Source organism: Oratosquilla oratoria, chromosome 3, assembly GCF_046742065.1.
Source record: "Oratosquilla oratoria isolate Oo_2021 chromosome 3, ASM4674206v1, whole genome shotgun sequence".
In the NCBI taxonomy this organism is placed as follows: domain Eukaryota; kingdom Metazoa; phylum Arthropoda; class Malacostraca; order Stomatopoda; family Squillidae; genus Oratosquilla; species Oratosquilla oratoria.
Window position 1 is genome coordinate 39,636,198 of NC_134779.1, and position 18,478 is coordinate 39,654,675.

Below are 18,478 nucleotides of genomic sequence, written 5' to 3' on the forward strand. Positions count from 1 at the left end.
TAGGAAAAATCATGGAAACTGTCATCAGAGACGCTATCGAACATCATTTAGAAAGTAACCGTTTGATAAATGATAGCCAGCATGGTTTCAGACGGAAACGTTCTTGCATGACTAACTTACTCGAATTCTACAACACAGTTATCTCGAATTATGACAAAAGAAACAATATAGATTTAGTATATCTAGACTTTGCAAAAGCTTTTGATACCATCCCACACGAAAGACTACTTACTAAATTAGCTTTGCATGGAATAAGTGGTAGCCTATTAGGTTGGACTAGTAATTGGTTGAATGGTCGAAAACAGAGAGTTGTTTTAAATGGAAAAACTTCTGGATGGAAAAGTGTTGCAAGTGGAGTTCCTCAGGGTTCCGTTCTTGGGCCACTTCTATTCATAGTATATATAAATGATATAGACCATGGACTAAAATCTACTGTTTCCAAATTTGCTGATGACACAAAACTGTGCGGAGTGGCAAATGATCACTCAAACCAATTAGATATTCAAGAAGATTTAGATCAATTACAGCAATGGTCTGAAAAGTGGCTAATGAAATTTAACACAAGTAAATGCAAGGTAATGCACATAGGTAAAAATAACAGTAAGTACGATTACAAGTTATTTGGTAATTCGTTAACAAAAGTGGATAGTGAAAAAGATCTCGGCGTAATTATCAGTAACGACCTCAAATCATCCAAGCAGTGTATTTCAGCCTCTGAGAAAGCAAATAAGATTCTGGGACTGATTGCGCGATCTTTTGATTTCAAAAGTCCATCACTCATTAACAAGCTATATAAATCGTCCACATTTGGAATATGCTGTTTCCGTATGGTCACCGAATCTCATTAAAGACATTGACAGACTGGAAAAAGTACAACGGCGAGCCACAAAACTGATTCCAAATATCAAAAATAAATCATACGAAAATCGACTAAAACACATGAATCTGTTTTCCCTAAAAAATCGTAGACTCAGAGTTGACTTGATACAGGTCTTTAAGATTTTAAAGGGAATTGACAACATCAAAAGTGACAAAATTTTCAGACAAGAAACAATGGTCTCAAACTATCCGGAAATAGATTCAATTTGGAAGTAGGTAGAAACAACTTTGCCAACCGTGTAGTAAATGAATGGAATAAACTTCCTGCACAGGTAGTGCAATGTAGTTCAGTTCGAAGCTTTAAGAATCAGTTAGATAAATACCTAAGTAAGATGCTATAATGATTATAATTTATCTTATATTATTTGCTTTTGTTTTGTTATCATTTGTCTGTCTGATTTTCATTTATTATTAGTTATATGTCAATTTATTATTATTTACTATTTACCTGTTTGTTTATTATTTAACTATACCTATGCATTTATTTATGTATTTTATTTGTTATTTACATTATTATAGTTTTTATTTGTTATTTACATTATTATAGTTTTTATTTGTTATTTACATTATTATATTTTTTATTCTTTATTTCATTTTATAATTATCTTTTTTTTTCGCATCCGACCTAGATATGGACCAAAAGGTCTTCTGTCGGCATGCTCCGCCTTTGTAATCCTTTGTAATGTATATATATATATATATATATATGTATATATACATATGTATATATATATATACATATATATATATACATACATACATATATATATACATATGTGCACATCTCTTAAGTAAACATTTTAGTAGTAATAGAAAGGGTATAAATTATATTTTCCCTAAAAGGAGAGAAAAATCAGATTCTCTTTCCCTCCCCCCCTCCGTGCCCCCTTTGGGTCGGTACATGCCACATGGTGTTCTACACGACATCACCCAAAAATGTTCAAATTTATGTACACAACGAAAAGTGTAACGGTGCTGGGTTGTTAGAAATGTATTACAAATGATTACAAAGGAGGAGCATGCCGACAGGAGACCTTTTGGTCCATAACTAGATCGGGTACAAAAATATATATGATAATGTTAAATAAATAAATAAAAATAATAATGGTATAAATAATAAGAAATAAGATAAATAAACAGGTACAGTTAAATGATAAACAAACAAGTAAATAGTAAATAATAATAAATGTACAGATAAATCATAACACAGCAAATAATAATAAACAAACAGACAAATAATAACAAACAAATAATATAAAATAAATGGCAGGTACGGTTATCAACTTCTGAATGAAACCTTGCAAGGAACTTGGGAGAAACTTGATCGTTCAGCCTTGGAATCACGCTGAACTTTCGTTCTTTTGTGCACATTTGACAATTGGACGATTTCGGAAATACCAGAAAGAATAATAATCTATTTCTAATCAACTGGGTAATTCCATGATTGTTGATTATTTGATCTTTGGCAGATATAAAAAAAGTCATTTTGAGACCATGTGTGTTTTGGAATAAAATATATAATTTTGGTAGTCATTTCATCCCATTTGTTGAGAAAATTAATTACTATTTAAGAGTCGATTTGAAAAATATGAGTCAGTATACATTGGCACGGTCATGCTATATACATATTTTGAAAAGCTCTCTTCTTATCTTTAATAAATGGTCACCTACTAAGTTTTATAATTTTGATCTAGTTTTCTAGCTGTACATTGGATGCTCTATAATGACACTAGAGAAATAGCTTGATTGATATTCTGATTTTTCCTATGTTGATCCTGCATCATTATACTACCTGATCCTTTCTATAAGAAATTGAATCTTCTTTGTACTTTTCTCATATCTATCACCCGAGAGGGTTTGATTGCCTAAAGTGCTCAGAAGGAAATTAGTTCTTCATAAAAACAGATTATGGAAAAACAAACAAGAATGTATGTATATATATATATATATATATATATATATATATATATATACATATATTATATATATATAAGTTTGTTTAACATTCGTAAACGGTTAAGATTTGTCCACTGGTAAATGTCAAATGTTACCTAACAGTTTGTTTGTTTTACATAAAGGGCCAGTCCAACACGTGGACGTCATGACGTCAATATCTAGTTTTTCAAGTCGTCTGTGTGAGATTTTCACCGTTTTCAATTGATCACCTTATTACATGTATAATCTCGGGAGCTGATTTCAGTGGACGCAATATTGAATTTATATCTTTAAGTTGAACTTTTACTAATAGTACAAAATATATTTTACACAAAATTTGGGCTTTAATAGTATATTTAATTTGGTTGTATCTATCCTATGTTGTTTAACATTTTTGTTATATTTACTTCTTATTCAAACTAATCTGTCATTGAGTTAGGAGGTATAAATCAAAATAATGATAAAACAACATTCCTTGTATAGATTAATTATAAACAAGGTAGGGACTAATAGGTGTAAGTTTGTTTGAACGATGTATTTTGTAGATTTTCGTTCATGATAGAGACGCATCTGCAAAAAGAAAAAAATATATCGACACTTTAGCTGACTGCACACATTCCTGTGGAGATTTCGATTCTTGAAATCAATGGTTAACAAAGAATTTGACTTGATGATAAGTAATATTTTGATGAAAAAACAAAAAAACAAAGAAACGTCCCATATGTGGTGTAAACATTCTTTCTTTCTATTTTAAGCAATTACTCGAAAGTCATGTCTTTTTAAATAAGCTTCCCTATTTGGTTTGGATCGAGTAGTGGGAGGGATCTTTGATATCCATTGCGTAGTAAAACGTGGTATTTTTACGAAAACTTCCGCATTTGGATCGATGGTTGTGACTGGATCCCATTGTGGCTAAACCGTTACGTTTGGGGGACAAAACAATGGCTTGAATTGTGTCTATTATTCTGGGTGTATGATATCTTCCTGTTATGGTTAGAAATGTCTTCTGAAACGAGTAAATAAAGCTGTCTGGCTTTAAATAGATAAATTTTGTGGAGCAAGATTTACCTGGCTAAACATATTCTATGTAGTCGTAAATTAATGAAACGTATATAATCCTTATTCAACAAGGCTTCTTTTTTGTGAAAAAAAAACTTAAGGATATTTTTATATTCTCGTTTCTTTCTATGTGAGTAAATAATTACCAAATGCCTCAAGCCAAAATGGTAAATGAGAGGAATGGATGAGAGTATATATTTTTTAGAATGCGAGAGACGCAAATAGATTAAAATGCAATAACTAAACAATGTGTGTGTGGGATTTAAGAATGAACGAAGAAGAAGTGCATTGACGCATAACACACACGGAAAGGCGACATGACGTCACCAAGCAACGATGGGGGTGGGAAAGAGAAAAGAGCGGTGGGATGGTGGGGAGATATTTTATTACTTCATCATAAATAACTATCTAGAACTAACCCTGTAACGACCTGAGACATTGAGACAGTGATTACAGATACTTGAACCACTTTAAGTAATGCACAATGTAACAGTGGTTTGTATTGAACTGTTTATATTGTGCAAATAAAACGAATATGCTACATTGTACAGTGTGTGTGGGGGGGGGGGAGGGAGGGGCGTCTGAGAAGGAAAAGAGACGAGATTGCATGATATGATACGCCTCAAGGACAAGACATACGCCTCCTTGATCTACGCTATCTGCGTACTAACTTGCATACGCACCAAACCCTGACGCATTTTCACAAATCCCCATGTCACCTAACTAAAACTCACAAATCTAAAATATATATAGAAAACATTGGGGAAATATTGTATTCTTTTTTATGTGTATTGAGGAATTAATGTATACTACTTTCTAATTATCCACAGTCTGGCCCTGATATTATATCCTTGAGACTTGCCAGCTCTATCGTCCTCATCTTATATAATTTCTTACAAAGATTATGTATATTTCTTGTATTTTTGCTGTATTCGATTCACTGCCTCGATGCAAAATGTAATACCACATTATATTTCTCTTCACGTGTGAGTTTCAACATTCTTTGTGCATTAATAGTATCACATCCCTGATAACCAGCGCTTCTAGAGTAGCAGAATGGAGGTTCGTAGAGATTAAAAGTGATCAACATTCTTCTTTGAATTGAGATTGATGTATTATCATAAAACAATGCTTCGTGCCTCCGGTCTATAGGGGTGCTACTAAGTCCACATTCAGGGATCCAGTCACGTGACTTATATATTTTGTTCTGGTTAAAGTATAATAATGTTGACGGAAGTTTTTTTTTTAACAATTTATTCTGCCTAAAGGCCCGGTAACAAGATAGAAAAATAGATAGATCGATCGATAGATTGATAGGTATATAACAACACACACTGAATAGTCCCTAGTACATAGATTTTCATCTTATCAACCACATTATTTTTTTCAATTTCAATTCCTTCCATAGGTTTTGTGTCGCCTAAACGACTCACAATTGTATGCAAAGACTGGGAAGATCAATTTACGAAACCCAATGATAATTAATTAAATCCATCAAAAGGGTTGATCTTTTTTAGTCTTCCACAGTGTTGTGTAGGACTGAACTTTTTATCTTATTCTCGTTGCTGTCAGATGAAGTTATTTACCTTGGATAGCAAAGAAGGTTATAGACTATTTTAATAATGATAAAAAAATCTGTAACTGGCTTCCGCCCGTGGGAACTCCATCAACACGACCAATTAAGTATCATCGTATATCTGGCACCGGGAAGTTGTGGTTGACCGTGATTATATATATATATATATATATATATATATATATATATATATATATATATATGTATTAGCAGTTTAATCTTTCAAACGTTTTGGGTGGCGCATTGTTCTGGAAATCTTAATAAGCTTTTTATGCTTTGTTGCCTGAACGAGTTTTGTTAAGCTTCGCTGATATTCGTTGAATTATTTGACTACATTTTTCAACAACAAGCTTTTTTTTAACCATTAATATGCATATTGCCTTTTCCAATTGGTAATTTGATTATTATTGATCAAAATCTCACCGAATTCTGATAAAAATAATCTAATATTGAAGAAAAATTACCCTCACTAATGATTAAATTCGTTTGGATAAGCTAAAGAAGAAACAAGACCAGGAGTAGGAAGAGGATGAGGAAGGAAAGGAGGAGGAGGATGAAAGAAAGAAGGAGAAAAAGAATTGGAAGGAGAAGGCGAAGGAAAAAATGGAGAAGAAGAAAAAGAAGAATGAAAAGGAGGATAAGAAGATGAAGAAGAAGAAGAAGAAGATGAAGAAGAAGAAGATGAAGATGAAGATGAAGAAGATGAAGAAGATGAAGAAGATGAAGAAGATGAAGAAGATGATGAAGATGAAGAAGAAGAAGAAGAAGAAGAAGAAGAAGAAGAAGAAGAAGAAGAAGAAGAAGAAGAAGAAGAAGAAGAAGAAGAAGAAGAAGAAGAAGAAGAAGAAGAAAAAGAAGAGCTGGGAGAGAAGGAAAAGAAGGAGGAAAAGGAAGAGAAGATGATGGAGAAATAGAAGAAGAATGAGAAAGAGAAGAAGGAGGAGGAGGAAGAGGAACAAGAAGGGAATAATCCCAAGCTTCCAGTTTTCCTTTCGGGAAAAGAGTGGAGAGAGAGAGAGACAGAGAGAGAGAGAGAGAGAGAGAGAGAGAGAGAGAGAGAGAGAGAGAGAGAGAGAGAGAGAGAGAGAGAGAGAGAGAGAGAGAGAGAGAGGGAAACGAATGCCAGCCCCTCGGGGCCGCGTCTCCATATAGAGATAAAGGTGTTGATGGGCTTTGCGAGCGTTACCCTTCATCCCTCACATCTTGCGACTCCAGACAGAGTCGGAAGTTGGAAGTTGTATCTTACGACATCGCAAGATACAACGTGCTTCTTGGATCCTGTGATATAAAATATAAATAAATAGATAAATAAATCACACTAATAATAAATATAAATGAATAAGTAATACCAACATAGAAAACACGAGATATTCTCGATAGAAAAATCTCATGGCATTACATAACTAAACACAGCTAACTTGTATACTCTCTCATTGATCACACTAACTGAACGAGGTTAACATATCTGCCCTCCTGTATGACTCATCCACGTAACTGTGCCCAGTTATACTTCCTAGTTGTTACTAAGTGGAGGACCCATGTCATCAGAGAACGGAGTACCCCCCCCCCACCAGAAAAAAGAAGACGAAGAAGAAGAAAGAAGAAATGGAGAAGAAGAAGAAGAAAAAAAAGAGAAAGTGAAGAAAAACAAGAGGAAGAAGAACAAGAAGAAATAGAAGAAGGAAAAAGACGAAGAAGAAAAATAAAGACGAAGAAGAAGAAGACGGCGAAGAAGAGGATCGCGAGGAAAAGGCGACAAAGATATATATATATATATATATATATATATATATATATACATATATATATACATATACATATATATATATATACATATATATATATATATACATATATATACATACATATATATATATATATATATATATATATGTGTGTGTGTGTGTGTGTGTGTGTGTGTGTGTGTGAGTGTGTGTGTGTGTGTGTGTGCGAGTGTGTGTGCGTATTGGCAGATCACAGGGAAAGGTTGGAACGGTAAGCATCACGCCAAAACAATGGACAAAACAACACGTACTTTCAACATGCATCTCAGACAAGGAAGTCCACGCTGAATCTAGGACTCCTGGACCCTAAAAGTCTGAATCTCCTGGTCCCCCTGAAGTATCAAAACATGTCCAATGACCCGTTATTATAAGAATGAACAACTCTTTCCAAAAGGACGATCACTTTGTCAGTTCCATGTGGGATCCCCATCCCCCCACTCACCCTACCCCTCCACGGCGTCTATAAAGCGTGGCAGTGGCCTCAGAGGCGCATTCCACGTACAAGTTCCACACAAGCAACATGAAGACTTTGGTAGGATTTGATTAATTTTGTCGTTTGTTTTTGTTGTTGTTGTTGTTTCTGCATGTGATGTCATTCGTGTTGGAATTATTTTTCTTGTTTGTGATTATGGAGCAAATTATCGAGTTTTTATGTGTTCATGTGATAACTTAGTTAAAAAAGTGTTGAACGACAACTCGTACATATTGTTGTGAATCAGAACATTTTCGAGACTTGGTCTCATAGAAAGAAAAAAGCCAAGAAATGGCAAAAATTCAGTAGAAAAAAGTGTTAAGACTGTTGGGCGTAGTGTTCTCTTACATAACACCACCCTCGATAGACGAGACTTGATAAGTTAACAAGACTTTGTAAATAGACACGTCTACAACAGCATAAACTTTGCAAAAATCATGTAATTCAAGTTAAACGAAATTGTAGACCTTGACGAAGACAAAGCCTACACGCTGACCACCAAAATAAGAATTCTTTTTCTTTAGCAAATGCGACGTTGGGTTCTGCGTCACAACATCAGAGTATGATTTGTAAATTTAATTACATGGATGTTTGGTGACTTGTAGTAGATGGAGGTATATTTACAAGAAGATAAGAAATTAGTACTATGCAGCATTGCAAGGAATTTGTGAATAGACTTTGCAACATTAGTTTTAAGCCTTCATTGTCGTCCGTCCAATGTCTCATTTGCAACATTTAGCAACACAATCTTATTGTGTTCAACGAGTAATACTCTTGGTATATACGCCTTGATATTACAATGACTACTGCTCAGGGAAAATCGTCCCTAAAAATGAAGAAGAAAAAGAAGAGGGAAAAAAAGAAAACAAAAAATATATATAAGACAACTTGTGCACGAAATGGTATTCCAAGCATCCAGCAATGAAAGTCATATCTAGTGGCCAAGAAGTGAATCGGCGCAAAAAGTAACAACGAGATAAGGTCAAGCGAAAATTTATGAGACGTGGAACGAAAACTTATGAGACGCTGAACGATAACTTATGGAATATGTGCCAACGACTTTCAGTATTTTGCTCTGGCTAGAGCAAGACGACTTTATTCATTCATAATAAAAACCCTTTTGTACTTTTGTTTCATAACGATATATAATGAAAAACGAATTCTTTTCGTTCTTATACACAAACGCACGTGCGCTTATGCCACATTGTCACATCGACCATACGAGAATTTGATACTTTTTATAGTCTGTACAGACCAGTTTGATGGGCAACATAGTGTAAATAAACCTTACGTCCATCTGGCAAGACTTCCGTGAGGTCCACCTGCCCGCGCAGTATGGGAGACGTGGCATCAGCGCATGCGTATGTTAGCGTGTTGCCGCGGTACAGGCAAAAATGAAGAGATAAATAAATAAACACACAAATAAAATAAATCTTCATTCTTAAAGTACATTGACGTTTTTACAGGAAAAATAAAAACCTGTAGAGACAGTCGTCATACCAGAACTCTTAAAATGAAGATGAATTTGAACCCTTGCAGATGGTAACGCTCCCCACCCTTCAACTGACTAAAACTATCTGGATGTTAGCTAGAATAAAATATGTCAATGGTATGATTGAATGCATGTGCATTAAAAAATCGAGGTATTACGATCTTTGGCACAACCCTTAGGGTTGTCGATCTTTGGGTTTGACTGCGTAGAATTCAAAGGTGCAAGTCAGGGTGTCTGCCCAACTTCCAGACGACGACCTGCGGGCGACTAGCAGGTTATCGTGCATCGGGCAACACGAGCCGGTTCTTACCAGCCACGAACGAGAAGCCTCCCTAAGCCTGACTAAAATCGCGTGTCACTAACCAGACTAAAGTGAATAAGAGCAGCTAACATGGGAGGGATTCATAGACGACAAAGGATCGTGTTAGAATAATCACAAATTTTGTAGGCTGGAAGAATAAAAACTTATATAAATAAATAAATGCATAAAAATAAACAAAAATAAAACAAAACAAGTAAAACAAACAAATAAAATTAAATGAGAGGAAGAGGATGAATAAAAATAAACACATCAATAAATAGATAACCGATACTGTATTAAGAAGGTACCCCAAGGCATACGCAAGACTTTTAGCAGTACCTGGTCTGGCCGGAAGCCTTCCGTAGTAGAATGTCCAAGGTCATCCCTTCTTTTTTTCAGTCAGCTAAGAGAAAGGCGACTACATCAAAGCCTTTGGTCACTGTAGCAGTCCTCCATTCGATCGTTTGAATCACAAAACCTGTCATTGCGAGGGTCGTACCACCCCATCGCAGATGCTTGTGACGCTCTATGAAGCGTCAGTGGTTTCGCATTCTCCTAATCGTGGGTTCGAATCCCGCACTCCGATTCCTAATAGTGACTCATTTATTTTGGTTGCAGCTAGGCCCTTCCTGGAGTATCTTGCTTGCTCATTTTGCTTCTTATCATTTGACCGTTGTTTCTCTGGATTTCGCGGGAACACGTGTTGCGTACATGTTACAAACAAGCTCAAGAATCATCCATGACGCGTCCACACTTGTCACAAACATGTGACACGACACGTCACATGGTGTGTTGCTTCGTTCAGATTGTTTCGTGTTTTTCAAAATGTGACAGTGAACGGTTACAGCTAACTTTAAGTTATCACTGATCACTAGTGAACGATAACTTAAGAAATGGCGAAAATATTAAATTGTTGTGAAAAGATGTTGTTGACAAGAGGCTCTAAAGGTGTTATCACACTGGGGTATTTTTCCTCCGATTGTTGGAGCAGCCAGCAGCTTTCGGGAAGGAATCTGATATGCTGGAGAAAAATAATTTTCCTCCAGCATATAAACTGTTGAGAAAACAAAATAATTGTCCAAAGTGACGGGGGAAAATGTGCTGGAAGTGGGCGGTATAGTCGATGAATTGGAGGTTGAAGGTAAAACAACAGTGTGATAGCCCTTCCAGCAGCGATAAGGCCCTCTTCTGAAAAGTAAACGAATTAATTGAATAAAAAAATAAAATAAAAACCTAAAATTGATTTGAAGAAATTGTAAGTAAACTTAGTCTCCATAAGAAAGACCAGAAAACTAACATTGGAATGACTGGGAAAAATAAAATTGAAATTTTCTACTGATACAGAAGAATGTGCTGAGTTAGTCGAATGTGGGTTGTGTGGAGAACCAGCTACACAATGAAATCTTTGTACATGAATACAATGAATATGCCATGAAAAAAGACATTACTGATCTTAGTCGGCTTAAATAATAATAAGAATTAATCACAACTCATTTTTAACGCCTGGATGAGAGCAAGAGCTAAAATGTAGTTGGATTCATTCCAAGAATATAATTCTTGAACAAATAGCTCTGAGCTCTCATCCGGAAGGGTAATAGTTGTCGATCACAAGTACAGCACGTGGTCCAAGACCATGGTGATGACTCACATGATAAACTAAATGAAAAGACAGATAAGGAAATGATACCAATGGGTTAATTGATTCGAATGAGAGTAATCTGAAATGAAAATATACAAAGAAGCAAAATCAACCAAAGGATATGAGAAAATCTTAAGTAAGAATAGATATAATGAAGGAAGAAGCCTTTTAGTGTACAGATGGAATTATGAGGCAAGTGGAGACTCAAATAGAAAGTGTAAAACACACTTTACAAAGTCACTTAGTAACTTTGATGACAAAGATAAACTGGGAACAAATTAAACTGAAAGTTGTAAGGCAGGATAAAAATATCGGTAAAAACAAACAAGAAACAAAAATCTATGGTGTGTGCAAGGATGATAGTGAGGCTATAATGAAAAATATCAAAGCTGAAAATAACATTACTTCATGGAAGTTACTTACGACATTAGAGAAACAATTTATGTCGAAGTTGACATGTCATTTACCTTATTTGGTAAAGATAAAGGACATGTCGTTAATGTTGCCAATTAGTATTATTCAAAGTTTCACGGTTTCTGTCAGTGTTTGAAGCTGTACTAAAGGGTACAAATGTACAAAGTGTACCCAAAACCACCGCAAACTTTCTGAATGTAAAGCACATGAAGAAAGCATGATAAAGCAAACAAATAAAACAATATAAATGACAAGCACAAGATAAACAGAATAGTAGCCGCTATATCAAGAAGAAATAACTAATCTAAACAAACTATGAATCCTAGAAAAGAAAGTATTAATATTCAAATAGTTGGAAACAGAAGACACGCAATTGGATTAAATTCATTAAGGAAAGTTCTTGAAGCATTTTCGCTGGAGAGGTACGAAAAAAACATGAACTACAAAACTAGGTATGTATTTAGAACGAAATTGATCAAATAAAACTGTATTAATATAAAAATATGAAATTAGGGGAGTGAAAAAACCCTTCCCGACTACAGACAAGGGAGGCTGGATCGGGGCGGGAAAGCGTCAAATAAACACAAAGACGGAAGACGAAACACTGAGAGTCCATTGACCCTGCAGCCTGGGAGCCATCACCGCTATCACCACCACCAACAATCATCATCATCATCACCAACAACGACAACTATCATCATCAATAACAACCACAACCACCATCGACAACAACCGCAACCACCACCAATAACAACCACAACCACAGCCTCTGTCCTGCCCGCACCCCGCCCAGATACACCTGACTCCCCGGATCGAGTGACGGCCCTCGGGGTGGATTGGCCGACGCAACGCGAGAAAGGGCGAATTAGGCCAAGGACGAGGAGTCGCCTCCGGAATATGCAGTCCCCGGAGCTTCAGAACCCCGGAATATCAAATTTCAGAAGAAAAAACCAGGAGATTTGAAATCTACCTTGGCGAATATAGGCGATAACTGTCTAGTTTTGTTATATGTCGTAGACCTCATAACTCAAAATTCTTTTTGATGTATTTTTCTAATAGCGACCAGCCTCAGGCAGCAATGTACCCGGGAGGCCTACTTAGAGCCTCAGGAATTGCTTGCGTAGTCGGAAGTGCACAGCAGGTAACAACGATACGGATAACAAGTCATGTTTGTTTACATGTGACGTCATTGCTCCCGAAGGAAGGCTAAAATATCTTATCTATTTATATATTCACTTATTAATTAGTTGATTAATCAATTCATCTATTTATTCATATATGCTTTTGTTCATTTATCTTGTTCAACTTAATCTCGTATGAGTAACCTGACAAGATTTATCGAGAAACAACGCTAGCAAAAAGGACTTATACAAGTATTTACTTGTGTTCTCAGAGGGACGACGGAATCTAGATAAGATCCACTCATACAGATTATATATATACATACATATATATATATATATATATATATATATATATATATATATATAGATATATGCAATTTGATACAAAATCTAAAGAAAACGAACGATATGACGTCACGAAGAAACAACTCTTGCCAGCATCTGATGACGTCATGTCGTTTTCACTCCGAAGTGAACTCGTCTCTTGTAACAAAACTGTAGTGAAATCACATACTAATGAAGGGAATTTCTATAACAAAATTAATAAAATTGGCGATGAATAAACATATACTCAAGAATGAACTTTCGACGATTTGAAAATAAAATTTGAATAAATTAATCGTCCATACTCAATGACAATGTCCTGGAATCGACATGACGTCACGTATCTCTCTGACTGGGGATCCGAATGGGGCGATGGGACGTCACTCATAAGCCCCGCCTTCCTGAGCGTAGACAGCCTTTGGATACAGACCGACGTGACGTCATCAAACGTGAGAATTCAAACGAGATTGACTGGTCCCTCATCGACGACCCGTTATTTATATATCCATTCATTCATACATATATTTTTATGGTTAATCAATTAACTAAGGTCATGTCTGCTCTCATTAATAATAATGACACTATGTTTGTCACTATCTCTACGAGATGAGAGCTGAACAATTTATCACCTAATATAAAATTATTTTCATAACCGTGAATGCCTAATAAATTCTTGTACAGTGAATTGCGAGACTATTTATATAAAGATGGTGTAGTAATTAAGATAAAGAAAATGGAAGTCTTGAATATATTTACAGTAATGGCTTACTCATTTTTGAGCTTAATTTTACGACAGTCATTTTAAACAAACTGGCAGTACGGACTGAAGTGTTCCGAAACTTTTGTCATTGAATTGCGCATTACTGATCTCACGCATCATTTCTACTAAATATTAACTTCAGTAATAATATCCCCAAATATTTAGAGAGGCCATTGGCGAAATTTTAATAAATTTAGTGACACGTGAAGATCGGTACAGAAAAACATTAGCCATGGCCTTTCAAGCCACCAAGTAACAAGAACCAAATCCAGATGATGAAAATGACGATACTGCAAAGGACTCACGAGCTAATGAAGAGGTTTTCCCATGTGTAAGTGCCAACGATATCAAAAAGTGTCTTAACAAACTGTAGCAGGCGTTGATGGAAGGAAATGATAGCTGTGGCAAAAAGCCTTAGGCCACATGTAATTTCCGTACAGCGTGAAAATGAAGCTATCAAATCAGCATTAGAGAATCTGATAGCACAGTGTTTGCATAATGCTACTGAAATCACGCAGCTAAACGTCAGAGATGGAAAAATCCTTAGACTCACGTTTAAGTCGACAACTCAGTGATGAGCAAACATGATGACTTAGTAACATTAAATTTCACTAACAATTATGATATAATAACATTAACAGAAATTAAACCCAAGATAGAGGGGAAGTTCCTGGCCAACTAACAATGTCAATCCTAAGGTATGACTTATTTATAAGTAATCTCACAGCTAGAAGAGTGAGTAATTACCGTATGTCAAAAGTATATACCATGCAAAACATATCTTTCCGAACATTTCAGAGGTATATGGTAGTGTGTGCGCTGCTACAAGGGGTTAAGAAACAAAGTTTTACTAATAGGTGGAATTTACAGAAGTGGTGCCCCAGTCTAAGCTAACTTACACGACAATAACTTACATAAATCTTTATCGTGGGCAACATCAAGCAACTACACTCATCAATTGATAGTAGGAGACTTCAATCATCTAGTCATAACATGGGACCAATCCTTATTCCAAACGTCAGCCAATCAGTTCGCACAGCAAGTTTAAGGAATGTATTAAGGATTCCTACTTATATCACCACATTACTCAACCCATCAGTTACAGAGAAGGATAGACTCCTGCACAAGACGACCTAGTCTTTACTAATGACCTAGAGATGATCGACCACCTAGAGGCGCTGGGTCCTTTAGGATCCAGTGACCATATAGGAATACATTTCCGGGTTGTCTTCAACTCAGATGTGTATCTGCAACGTCAAAAACTACATATAACGACACTAAGGGAATACCTGCAGCCACGAAATAGACCCTCAACATTGCCTGAGGTGAGACATTATGAGGATGGATTACTACATCAACCAAGGCAATCTACAAGCAGTAGCTAAACCTACCAAGACCCTACCGAGACAAATGTCCCTAATAAGACAAGAAGAAGAAGAAAAAGAAGAAGAAACACTTTCAATTAACCGAAATGCACAGAACAAGGCCAGGAAGGATCACCACGCATGGATACGATACTTGAATACTAAAGATGGGCAGGATTACCAACAAGACATCGAAGCCCGCAACTTCGCAACACACATGCTTCGGAAGGTTCGAAAATAATTTGAAAGTGAATTATCTGGAGGAGTGAGCACAAATAATAATGTTTTCTGGAATTACGTAGAGTTGCGGTAAAACAAGAGCTACCTTAGCTGACTTGCAAAAGGAAGAAATATATCTTAGTGAGAGACACCAAAGACCAGGCAGAAATCCTAAATAGACAATACTCAAGAGTATTTACAATAGAAGTTTTGACAGCTTTACCACGATTTATAAGCAAGGAGAGAAAGCTGAAGATACTTGTAAAAATAAAAACGGACAAATCACCGGGACCTGATCAGATCCACCCTCGCGCACTGAATGAATAGGCAGAGGTCCTAGCAACACCACTTTTAATCTTGTACAGAGCCACCCTCGTGAGGGGAGAGGTGCCAAAGCAGTGGAGGATTGCCACAGTGACCCCAATATAAAAAAAATGAGAACAGAAAAATCCTGCTAATTATACACCAGTGTCACCACAGTTGTTTGTAAAATCCTGGAGCGCATTCTCACAGAGAGCATTATGAATTCCCTTTAGAGTGAACAATCTCTGGAAACAACAATATGGATTCACCTTGAGGAAATCTACTACAACCAACTTTTTAGCTATGCAGATTTAGACAGAAGCATCAAGTCACAATTTGCCGGTGAATATAATATTCATGGACTAAGCTAAGGCGTTTGACACTGCCCCCGCACAAGCGTTTGCTTGCACAACTGGCCATCCTTGGTATCAGAGTTAACACAATGTCCTGGATCAGAGTTTTCTTATAGACAGAGAACAACGTGTGACTGTCAACGGCACACTATCGGAATGGTGCAACGGCAGCAGTGGTGTTCCTCAGGGATCTGTATTGGGACCCTTACTTTTTACTATGTTTGTGTCAGACGTACCAGATCTTCTGGATAATTACAAATCTGTGTTCACCGATTGTAGCAGTGTGTCGGTGAGGAAAGTTGAAAAACGGGGTCTTGCCTTTTGAGTTTATTAGCAAGCGGATGTAAACAAAACAAGCGACGTCTAGAACGTCTTCGTATCAATAACTTGACATAAACTAAAGATGTCTACATAGGATTCAATTAGATACACACGACTAAAGGTGCTGTATAGGATCTAAACCTATTACAAAGTATAAAACATATGAGAATCACATATATAAGGAATCTACAGCACCAGTATACATTTCTTTAACATCATCTACATGTATATAAAACTAATAATAAGACAATTAATCTCAATTTACCACACCGATGATACCAAGATCTACCAAACTTTGGAGCAGCAAGATCCCAGCACTCTCTGCAAGATGGAATAGGTAAATTCCAGACTTGGAAACACAAGATGCAGATACTTTTCCACCTGGAAAAATGCAAAGTAATGCATTTAGGATTCAATAACCCCCCGGAGGAACTACACAATGTCATCAATTATACGCTTTACCCCCTATTAGTAGCCAAAGAGGAAAAAGACTTGAGAGTTATTATAGACAAGATGAAATTCTTCCATAATTTCCAAGCACATTGAGCCCTCAAGCACACCTTTTTAGTATTGGACAGGACTGCCTTCCTTTGCCAATACAAGAGACTAATCAGACCACTTTTGGAATATGCCTCTGTGATCTGGAACCCAATGCTGGAAAGGAACAAGGACACTTTGGAACGGGCCCAAGGAACAGCAATGCGACTGGAAAAGGAACCATCCTATCTCCTCTACTCAGATCGACTTGCAAGCCGACACTACAATCCCGCAACCTACAAACAGACGTTATCCAAGCTTTCAATATCCTCAGAAATACCGATAACATGAACTACATCAGAAAATGTTCAATATGTGGAAAGTTAATGTTCCAACTAGCGAGAAGTACTGCCACCTGAGGACGCAACTTGAAAGTTAAATTGTACCAACAACCTAGACCGAGAAAAAGTTGTCTTCCTCCTCGAGTCTGAGAAGTCTGGAACAGGCTAACTTAACACATACAGTGAACGCTCCCTCGCTTCGGTCATTCAAGATGCGACTGGCCAAGGAGTGGAAGAACTGGCCAGACCTGTACCAATATGGCTTTTCATATTAAGTCCACGAGCCAATGGGTAGTCACACAATGAACAAGAATGTCAAGAACTTAAAGGGTCTTATTACCCGCAAGGGTATCGAATGACCTCTACTAAAGGTGAATATTATTATTCAACTTAAACACCATAAAGAACGGGTCATGCCAACGGCTGCTTGAGGTCGAAGCAGAAAGAAAAACAATATAATAAATTCAAAATGGTTGAGGGTGAAAGTATCTGCACCCCAAATAAACTCTCAAGAAAAGAACCAACCCATTACGAAAACAGATTTTCTTTTATTTATTTGATATGTCAAAATGTCAGGAATACATTTACGTTGACAAAACGGAAAGTACAACTGAAAGCAAATACAAAGAAAATACAGTAGAGGATAGCTGCGTAAATCTGATGCAATAGTGTATCCCCAAGATAACTGTGTTGCCTATGGGTGACAAAATACAATGTAATACGTAACAAGTATGTGAAAATTATGATAGACATGATACTTGAATGAACGCTGGTCGTTGTGACGTCATAACGCCAAAACTTACCCACTCCTGAATGGGTTATTACTTTTCCTAATTTATCTAGATAATCACTAAGCTATTATTTTTCTCTCTATGGATCACCTTGATAGCGAACCGAGTATAAACATATCTTAAGAAAGATGATGATATTAGAAGGCTCGAGGGGAAACGTGGTAACAAAAACGAACGCGACATTGAAAGAGAAAACGGCCATGGGTAGTGACGTCATAATGAAAGCGACATTGAACTGAGAGCGACGACGTTGTGGGAACAAAATTACGTTACCGCGGTAAACCAAGCATGAGCGTAAAACTCACACACACACACACACACACACACACACACACTCATAATAAGATTTTTTTCATTGCAAAGGACGTTGACTTAAAACGTCTTACTTCATCATTTATAAAGATGCTTTGGCATATCACACAAAGTAATTTGTTTTTTCCAGAACGTAATTTTGACATCTTTTAATGTTCTTTTTAGTGTCAGGTGGATGAATGAACGTTTGAGGTTTCTGACTGGCTGGAATATTTTTTTCTAATGCAAAGAGAAAAAG

General features: G+C 36.4%; 2 protein-coding genes across 2 annotated transcripts in view; one reads left to right on the forward strand and one right to left on the reverse strand.

Moving 5' to 3' along the window:
• The window catches only part of LOC143021893 (uncharacterized), a 100,022-nt gene that overhangs the window by 35,231 nt on the left and 46,313 nt on the right, over window positions 1-18,478 (reverse strand). The window lies entirely within an intron of this gene.
• The window catches only part of LOC143021907 (uncharacterized), a 37,736-nt gene continuing 26,990 nt past the window's right edge, over window positions 7,733-18,478 (forward strand). The window contains exon 1 of the mRNA XM_076179735.1: window positions 7,733-7,765. Within this exon, the coding sequence (XP_076035850.1) occupies window positions 7,754-7,765 (12 nt within the window). The 5' untranslated portion in view covers window positions 7,733-7,753. The remainder of the gene's footprint in view (window positions 7,766-18,478) is intronic.